This window comes from Phocoena sinus, chromosome 7 (assembly GCF_008692025.1).
Source record: "Phocoena sinus isolate mPhoSin1 chromosome 7, mPhoSin1.pri, whole genome shotgun sequence".
NCBI lineage: Eukaryota > Metazoa > Chordata > Mammalia > Artiodactyla > Phocoenidae > Phocoena > Phocoena sinus.
In genome coordinates this window covers 34,840,023-34,850,918 of record NC_045769.1, presented here as the reverse complement: position 1 = coordinate 34,850,918, position 10,896 = coordinate 34,840,023, and the positions used below count along the sequence as shown (strand labels likewise).

General features: G+C 34.9%; 1 protein-coding gene across 1 annotated transcript in view; it reads right to left on the bottom strand.

The window, feature by feature from the left end:
• Window positions 1-2,320: 2,320 nt before the first annotated feature.
• Window positions 2,321-10,896, bottom strand: part of FAM126B (family with sequence similarity 126 member B) — a 72,919-nt gene continuing 64,343 nt past the window's right edge. The window contains 1 exon segment of the mRNA XM_032636863.1: window positions 2,321-10,046. Coding sequence (XP_032492754.1) covers window positions 9,445-10,046 — 602 coding nt within the window. The 3' untranslated portion in view covers window positions 2,321-9,444.

Genomic DNA, 10,896 nt, shown 5'->3' with positions numbered 1-10,896 from the left:
CAAGGATGTCCACTCTCACCATTCTTATTCAACATAGTTTTGGAAGTCCTAACCACAGCAATCAGAGAAGAAAAAGAAAAGGAATACAAATTGGAAAAGAAGTAAACCTGTCACTGCAGATGACATGATACTATACATAGAGAATCCTAATGATGCCACTAGAAAACTACTAGAGCTAATCAATGAATCTGGTAAAGCTGCAGCATACAAAATTAATGCACAGAAATCTCTTGCATTCCTATACATTAACAACAAAAGATCAGAAAGAGAAATTAAGGAAACACTCCCATTTATTACCATTGCAACAAAAAGAATAAAATACCTAGGAATAAACCTACCTAAGGAGGTAAAAGACCTGTACTCAGAAAACTAAGACGCTGATGAAAGAAATCAAAGATGACACAAACAGATGGAGAAATATACCACGTCTTTGGATTGGAAGAATCAAAATTGTGAAAGTGACTCTACTACCCAAAGCAATCTACAGATTCAATGCAATCCCTATCAAATTACCAATGGCATTTTTTTTACAGAACTAGAACAAAAAATCTTAAAATTTGTATGGAGACAGAAAAGACCCCAAAAGCCAAAGCAATCTTGAGGGAAAATAATGAAGCTGGAGCAATCAGACTTGCTGACTTCAGACTATACTACAAAGCTACAGTAAGCAAGACAATATGGTACTGGCACAAAAACAGAAATATAGATCAATGGAACAGGATAGGAAGCTCAGAGATAAACCCATGCACCTATAATCAATGATAAAGGAGGCAAGGATATACAATGGAGAAAAGAGAGTTTCTTCAATAAGTGGTGCTGAGAAAACTGGACAGCTACATGTAAAAGAATGAAATTAGAACAGTCCCTAACACCATACACAAAAATAAACTCAAAATGGATTAAAGACTGGACACATAAAACCCTTAGGGGAAAACATAGGAAGAACACTCTTTGACATAAGTCACAGCAAGATCTCTTTTGACCCAACTTCTAGAGTAATGGAAATAAAAACAAAAATAAACAAACGGGACCTAATGAAACTTAAAAGCTTTTGCACAGCAAACTATAAACAAGACGAAAAGACAACCCAAGTATGGGAGAAAATATTTGCAAATGAATCAACAAAGGATTAATCTCCAAAATATATAAACAGCTCATGCAGCTCAATATTAAAAAAAAAAACAACCCAATCCAAAAATGGGCAGAAGACCTAAATAGACATTTCTCCAAAGAAGACATACAGGTGGGCAAGAAGCACATGAAAAGCTGCTCAGCATCACTGATTATTAGAGAAATGCAAATCAAAACTACAATGAGGCATCACCTCACACCGGTTAGAATGGGTGTGCTGGAGAGGGTGTGGAGAAAAGGGAACCCTCTTGCACTGCTGGTGGGAATGTAAATTGATACAGCCACTATGGAGAACAGTATGGAGGTTCCTTAAAAAACTAAGAATAGGGGCTTCCCTGGTGGCGCAGTGGTTGAGAATCCTCCTGCCAATGCAGGGGACACAGGTTCGTGCCCCGGTCCGGGAAGATCCCACATGCCGTGGAGCAGCTAGGCCCATGAGCCATGGCCGCTGAGCCTGTGCGTCTGGAGCCTGTGCTCTGCAACAGGAGAGGCCACAACAGTGAGAGGTCCACGTACCGCAAAAAAAAAAAAAAAAAAAAAGAAAAAAACTAAGAATAGAACTACATATGACATATGAGCCAGCAATCCCATTACTGGGCATATACCCTGAGAAAACCATAATTCAAAAAGACACATGTACCCCAATGTTCACTGCTGCGCTATTTACAATAGCCTGGTCATGGAGGTAACCTAAATGCCCATCGACAGACAAATGGATAAAGAAGATGTGGTACATATATACAATGGAACATTACTCAGCCATAAAAAGGAACATAATTGGGTCATTTGCAGAGATGTGGATGGACCTAGAGACTGTCATACAGAGTGAAGTAAGTCAGAAAAACAAATATCGTATATTAACGCATATATATGGAATCTAGAAAAATGGTACAGATGAACCGGTTTGCAAGGCAGAAATAGAGACAGAGATGTAGAGAACAAACGTATGGACACCAAAGGGGGAAAGCGGGGGGTGGGGTGGGATGAACTGGGAGACTGGTACTGGGAGACACATTTACACTAATATGTATAAAATAGATAACTAATAAGAACCTGCTGTATTAGAAAAATAAATTTAAAAAGTAAAAAGTTCAGACATGCATAGATAAAATTGCATGCTTTGAAAAATGCAATGAAGGACAATTTTAAGCTATGAAACTTAGGTAGATATAAAATTAACTCCGGGAAATCCAGTCAAAAGCCAAATAAAGCTGTATTTTATACTGTACAAAAGAAAATTTACATTCTTAATATATCTAGATACATCTAGGGAAAAAGTACACATCTCTCAAGAAACACAATATTTAACATCTTAGATATGTTTCTGCATTGCAGACTGTTAATGAATTTTATACATCTTTATTTACAATAACTTAAAATATTTTTTCATCTCTGGCAGATATTTACAAGGTCAACAGTGACTACATTTCACATTTCAACAATCAACAGCATTAACCAGTTCAGTAAGACAGTTAAGATAATGGCTTACATGCACCAATATGATCTTAAATGTACGGTTTTTTTTCTTCAGTTCTGAAAAAAAAATGAATGTTTTCACTAGTCCTAGTTTGAAAGGACGTCAGTCAACAGAGATCATATTTTCTTCATGCCTAGTCTATTTAAATTTTAACCAGCACTATTCTCTGAATACTTGAGAAGTTTATACCAAGCAATATGTTGATGCTCGTTAAAAGACAAACAAAAATGCAAGAGCTGACCTATACAATCTATATCCTTTTATGAAGCAAACATGTGCAAGTGGGATATTTCCTGTATACTTGTCCATTGTGACAGAGATCAGACTACCTAATGCTACAGCAGTAAAAACTTTTCAGAAATTGTAGCTCAGGAAAGCCAAATTATTATGAGAAAGTGGGGAAATAATCTGCACCATAAAAACTGTTTCACTTAACCAGTTAAACTGAATGTAAAGCCAGCATAATTTTTAGAATAAGAATCCACTGTAGTTAATGAACTTATTACAAATATTTTAAAACCAACAAAGAATATTGAACATATCTCTCAATTCAGTTTGGGTGATAAAACTTAAAAAACCCCACAAAAACCTACATTAGTAATTGTTAGAAAGCCAATCTTCTTTTCTAAGATAGCTGATCAACACATTCATTACTTTTTAACTACCACCTGATACGAAAAAAATAATACATATAGCCTGTTTGGAACATCAATTAATATACTGTTTTATATTTTCCAAAAAAATCATTATTTAATAGTTTAAGTAAATCCATTAGTTCTTATTAAGCTATACATTTAAAAATGAGTGTTTCAGCTTTCTGAACCCAATCCTGTTTTTCTGCAAAGAAAAAAAAAATACCCAGAGTGATCATGTACATAAATATGTAAACATACTGTTTTAGCCAATATCATATTTACTAGATATAATTGGCATTGCCCATTTAAAAAGATACATTTCCATAATTTACCCAATTTTATTTTTTAAAAGTCACAATATCATACAATATGCCAATTTTAGGAATTCCTCCCTCCCCCTTTTATTTAATACTGATGAGCAGAATCCTCAGTCTGAGTTAAGGAGACATGAAAATGTGCCATAAGAAATAATATTTGGACTTAACCTTTCACTGGTACTTTTGCTGGAAGTATAAATGTTGACATTTTACCAACATGATAAGAAAACCTCAAATGGAATCTTGTAAGTACTGTATATCTGTTCCAGATGGAAGGACATTTCCCCCAGGGCTAGAAATCAATCCTTTATGTTAATGGGGCCTCATTCCTTAACAGTTAGGTACTCCGAAATTTATATTTGGTTAATACATTTTCTTTGGTAAATTCTGTAATTTATGAAGATGTGAAGAACTTCCTCTGATATAGTTAACACGGCACTTTTGACACTCAAATACAGCAAACCAGATTGATATCAATTCTGTAGTTGGGGATGGATGGTCCAATTAACTTCATTTTCTTTGAAAACAAAAGACTTTCTTTACTAAACCTACCTCCAGGTATGCTATTATGAAAAAAAGACTCATTTATACTTTAAGCTACACCTAATTCTAATTTTGGGGGTAAAATCTATATTAAACAGAATAGCATAATAGCAGACATCCGAATGTGACTTAATTTGTAAACAATTTCTTAAAATCCAGAAACAAAACATAGAACTTACATATCTGTACTATGCTGCCAGTTATTTCACATCATTCCCAGCTTTCTGCTAATGTCTATCCTGAACTGTTTGCTCTTGTATTTCTCATGTGACTAATGGCAAAGACTATAAAAATACTGAAGAGATTGAAGTTAACCAAAATTTTGTGGTTGTGTGGTCAGGTTCAGAAGGAATGTACCTACATGGGCAGGGGAAGGTTGGATGATATGACTCCTCTAATTCTAATGGGTTGAGATCACCACACAAATTTCTGGCACCGCCAAAAATCTAATATAGTTTAAGTGCACACTGGTTGACTCTTTGAATAATATTTCCTATGTATGTTCAGTGCCAATATGATATACCCATTAGGTACACAACGCAGGTAATACTAAAATTTATGTCTTACATTTATCAACATGACCACCTTGGCAATGGAAAGTTGTAGCAATCTGGTGACTCATGATTTTTTTTTAGCATGTTAACAGTTTCACACTGCATTTCATCTTCTTATAATCTGGCAAATATTCTAATATTTAGAGTTTAAGCTATCAATTATTTCTAACTGGTTTTCAAACAATTTGTTTCTAAAAAGCACTTTAAAAAAATTAAAGTATTACAAATAAGTGTCTCAACCGACTTCGTGGTTTGAAACATGACAATTCATTCAACTTGAAAGATAAAAAGTCTCAGGTTCAGACTGTTTAACATAGCCATAGTATAGAAAAGTTGCTCTGAAATTCTTGTAGATTTTCTGACCACTGGCATGGCCTTTAAACATTGTTAAACTGAAAAACAAGTATGTAACTGAATACTGATTTAAAAAAAAACAAAACCATAAACCTCACTTTGTAATCTAAGATCAGAAATGGAGAGATCTTCCTTGCCAGTGTTTGTATAAATAGTGTACTACCCACTAAAGACAGATACTAGTGTTTTTAGTTACAAATGAATATGCAGAGAAGTAAATGAGACAACTGATTGTCAACAACTACTCAAAAAATGGACCCATACTAACCTCTCCAAGTGAGGCAGCAAAAACACCCCACTTCATTAAAATAGTCACAAAAATAGTGCAAACAAAACAATCTGAAAGAAGTTATTCTCAGTATTCCAGTGTCTAATAAATAATTATAATTACTTTAAAACTACTAAGCGGAGTTTGAGAATGTAGGTTGGAAATATTGAGCTTATATAGGTGAGACTACTGCAACTAAGATATTTTATCCTGTATATACACTTTAAATGACATGGTCACCATTCTGTTATGGAACCGTTAAGCTTCACACTATATACCTTTTTCAATTACATAAGGAAATATTGCTGTTATCTATCTGCTCTGGGCACAAATAAGGTCCAACCTCTTTACATTAGAAATTGTGGAATCAAATTTATTTAATCTTTACTTTGTAATACTCCACTGTGCAATACAATTAACTTGCCATCTAGGTGACTGTGAAAGCTGGCTGATTCAAAAATTACTTAAGACAGCTAGAAACACTGATCAAAGTCATTTCATTGGGTTTATTTTTGCATTTAAATAAATCCCCAGAAATATAATCAACTATAAAATGGCAGCATTCAACTGCTATGTGGCAGAAAATAGTAAGGCATAAATTAGAATAAGAAAAATGTATCTATCCTTATATCTGTGGTATAGATACCTACATTTCCAACACTTCCCCATCTATGTTTACTACTCTACATTTTTTTCTGGATTTAGTACCTTTCTTCACATGCTGTATTCACCAACTACTAGACCAGAACTGTAAAGAAGCTACAGAAGTGGAGAGTGCTACATTTACCATAGGACAAGTAAAAGGAGGCAGTGGGGTGTTAATACGCATTCAACGGGAGACAGGAGTTTAATTCTGGCTCTGCTTCTTAGTTATGTGACTCTGATCACATTACAACCTTTCCGAGCCTCAGTTTCCTGAGGATGGATATGGAGGGGTGGGTGCTGGGAGACTGGCTAGATTATCTCTACAGGCTCTTTAGCACAAAAATTCTGATTCTATAATAAACAGGCACAGGAGCGTCATCAGGAGGGTAAGAATGGTGGTAGGGGTCATGATTTCAAATTAGAACCATCAACCCCCTCCAGATTCTCAAAATATTTTTATATTTAAAAATCTTACTTCCAAGGTAGCTTTCACTTTACACTTGGTTTGTTCTAGAACACGTAAATGTTCTAGTAACATGATTACAAATTAATGTCATAGTGAAGAGTTCCCAAAGCTTTCAGATATTTCTTTGTATTTTTTAATCAAACCCGGTATAGATGGCATCAATCAAATTTTTTTTTATAGAAAACAAGTATTTTCTCCCTAACTAGCTTGTCCATAAATGGAAGAACTTTTTAAAATGGAAATTAGGAAGTATAGAAACAAAAGGTTGTTAAAGGAAAAAGTGTGAATATTGCTGGCATATATTTGTAACAGCTGTATATCTCAAAACTATTTTACATTAAATGCCAATAAATAATGCAAATGAATATCAAAAATCTCTTAGAAAATGTGACTATGGTTTATGACTGACTCATTCCATTTTAACTATATCTTGCACAGGAAATCTGTTCTAAGACTCCGAATGCAAAATTTGAACTAAATGAAATGTTTCTTCTTTGGGGCCAAATTATATCACTTAAAAGAATGGAACACAAATGTTAGAGGATAATGAAATATTAACAGCTATGTATATGTACAAAATATATACGAATACACATAGAAATAAATGAAATTCTCTAAGGTGAAAGTTTTTCAGAACAAACTTTTCAGGTATAATGTAAGATTTCTAACAAACGAGAGGGAGAGCTTATTATATTTATTATAGCCTCTGTTGTAATTTGGTATTATTTGGTATTTTTTTGTGCTTTAACTAAAATCATGGTAGATTTAGATGCCAATAAATGCACAATGTGTTGAATTAAAAACAACCCTTCAGTCTCTTAAATCAACCAGACATTCCTGCCATAAAGTGACTGATCTCCAGCCATGGCCAAGATCTCACCCCCTGGTAAGTACAATGCTCTTTTCCTTTCACACCTGAAACTCTGTATGTTACAGACCTTTACACCTCATTTATTTTGTTGCTTTTAAATCATTTATCTGACATCCCTTAAATTAAAAGAAGTAAGGGATATCTAAAATATTCTTTGTGATTTATACATATACACACTACACACACACACACACACATATATATATACACAATCAACAAATCTCTGTTTATCAACTTTTAGCTTTCTCCCGGACTTTGGCAATGTTGTAGGTAATAGTTCAGGTTCTAGCTTTCCATTTTCATGTGAGCTGAAAAATATTACACACCACCAAATTCAAACAAGCATCTCACTGTTCTTATAAAGATTCTAACAGAAAGTCCCTTACAAAAACCTCTTACAATAAAAGGTGGGGGGGATGGGTAGATTTTTAGGTGTGAAAAAAACAAGAGGCATTTTTCTGGTTATTTTATTTATCAAAATCTATTGTAATTTTAATCAGTAGAGATAATATTTTAAACTTTGTTAATTAGGAGAATACTTGCTTTCTATAAATTTAGTATATTTTTCTTTCAGAACAATAAAATAAAAATGTCTAAATGTACAAAGCACTAATCACTCTGACATACTGTGTGGAAGAATGTATAGCAGTTCAAGTCACAATACACTGATTTTCAAAAACCAGTATATTTTCTTCTATTTCAATCAAGCATTAGAGCCTGAGACCCAGAAGAGGTCATAAAGAAACCTTATCCAACCAAATCAGAACTAAAAAAAAAATTTTTTTAAACCAATAATGCACTTTTGTAACCTCTTAGCACAGTTACCAAATGCTACGTACATACATTCAACATCTAGCTTACTGGCATGATTTTTTATAAAAATGAGAAACTTTTGCAGATATATGATTAGAAGGTACACAAATTGCATTACATTAAACACAAAGGCAGTGTGGTCCTTTTAGGAGAAATCAAGTCAGTACCCCCTGGTAGAAATGTTCTATAAAAATGTGTCACATTGAAGCATCAGTGTTTTCAGCCAATTATCTGTCCCTGATGTATTTCCTTGGAGTATATGATCTATCAGGACTTCAGGTTTCTTAATCCAAAATATCTGACTGAATTTAGGTACATCTAGAAAGCAGCTGAAAGGGTTTCTCCAATAGTCTGACATCACAGAAAGTGGGTTGAGAAATCCCTCTCTTTACCTGAAGACATACCTGTTCTACTTCAGTCATCAACAGCTCACAAAGGAAAAGAAAAAAAAACAATCAAAACTTCCCCTCACACACAATCCCACACAAGCTAAACAAAAACTACCCCCTCCCCCCATAAAACCCCAGCACCAAAGTGTCAATCATTCCTGGGAAAAAGAACATGCCCCTTGGATTCTCTGATTTATTAGCTGTTCAAACTTGAAGGACAGAAATGACCTTATGTCCTTGTGGGGAGGAGGGAAGACATGTTAATAATGACTATAGAGCCATTGAGAAAGTGCATTATCTATTACACAATCAACTTAGAGCCCTGTCCTCCAGCAGAGGTGGCTACAACTTGATTTAAATGCCTCAGTAATTGAACATTGTGTCCTCGAGATAAAGGAGATGGGGGAAAAAAGAGCCACCCTCGTTTTAATGAAAAAGTGCAGCAGTCTACCACCTTTCCCCATGCTTCTCAAGAAAATAATTGCACAGACTCAGAGAAGTCCAAAGTCATAGCAGAATCTCTGAGGCACTCCTGGTTAAGAGAGAAAAAATATGACCCAGTAATCTTCATAGATTATGAGAACAAACCCGTTTTTTTTTTAAACAAAAGCTGAAGAATCATTCATAGGGATCATATACACCATTTCCTCTAACATAACCTCAGTCTCACAGTGTTGAAATGGGACCGATCAGCCTACGATGGATTGCACTTCACCCAAGGAGAAAGGAAGGTGTGGAAAACACAAACATTTTCTACTGCTTCACAAACACATTTACAAGGAATAGGTGAAGAGAAGATATAGGAAGGAGGGAAAACAAAACCTTATTGCTGTTTCCATACAAAATACAGTATGAAGATACCTAAACTAAATCAAATCTGTTTATGATGACCAATATTTTCACAAGTGGGATGAAGTGTCTTCTTGCACATGAAATGTTCAGTTTAGAAGGTAAGCAGAAAGATGAGAGAGGATGTCAAGACTACACCTGGGATATTAGCTGCATATTGAAACTTGGGGATCGAGACTGCTTGGTTAAGGGAGCCCCTGGGCTGAGGAGCTCTTTACCTTCTCCAGCTTGACCTAGCCGGTCTTCCTGCAGACTGACAGTTGAATATCGATTAGCATTGTTAGCTGCTAAATTAGTAACACCCTCAGTGCCAACCCCAATGCTGGTACTTGCTTGACTGCCATTTACATAGTCAAACGATTTACTTGAGGAAGCACTGGCTGTCCGGATTAGACTTATACTATTAGTTTTTGGCACCACCTGGCCAGCAGGCAGGCTCAGGTGTTTCTTCATCGGCGTCAGCTCAATTGAATCTACACTAAGATCAGTTGGTTGCTGTACATACTGCCTGCGAACTACTGAATCTCGAGGGCTCTCACTGGATTTGATAGCAGAAGTTGTTTCTTTATCCTTGGCTGAACGCCCAGTTGCTACTTTCCTTAAGTTTCCCCTCTGAGAAGAGGAGGATGGTTTGGTCCCAACTGGCTGGCTGCTGAGGGAAGCCCCTGATGAAAATCCTTCATCTGCATCATTCAGGTTTACCGACTCCTCTCCTCCATTTACACCCTCAGCACCTAAAAAACAAATCAGACAGACTCAGCAATAGCTAAAATAAATAAGAAGCAGCTGTGAATAACAACTCAACTGACCTTATCTCCTAGGTAATGTTTGCTATAGGTCAGCAATGGCCCTTGCTATCAACACTTCCCCTAAATAATTTAGGGAAAGAAACCTTAATCTAGAATTCTAATGTTATTCATTCTATTCATTTAGCTTTAATTAGGCTAGCTTTTGTAAAACTATCCACAAACAAACCTAGCATACCGTCAATATTTAGACACACAAAACAACTTAAGGTAAAATACAACATTTTGTTACATAAATCTTTATGATACACTTTGTCAATTTGAGGTGACCATATCTATTTAAAAAAACAAAAATTTTTCCTCATATCTTCCTTAACCTATCATAAAATAGAACTTACAAATGAGACCCCCTTCTAATTTCAGTCACCCAGAATAATGTCAAAAACTCATCCCCAAACCCTTTTTAACTACAATGAAATTTTATATTTATTCAACAGCTAATGCTTCTAAATGGCTTTAAAACCTTTAACATGGAACTAGTACATCTTCTAACTCTAAACTAAAAACTCTAGATTGCTTCCAGTAACTTCATATTCACATTTTGTCTTATGAAAATCTCTACTCACTTGTTTCCATATTTTTCTTGATCGATTAATGCGAAAATATTTGATTATCAGAGAGCAAGGGTAGGGAACCAGCAGGGATACTGAGGAAGAATTTTTACTATTTTATAATATATAAATAATATATACAATAATTTTTATATGATGTATTTCCATAATATTTTTAGTACTGAGATATATTATTGTCGGGATCACAAAATACTATAGTGTCTCAT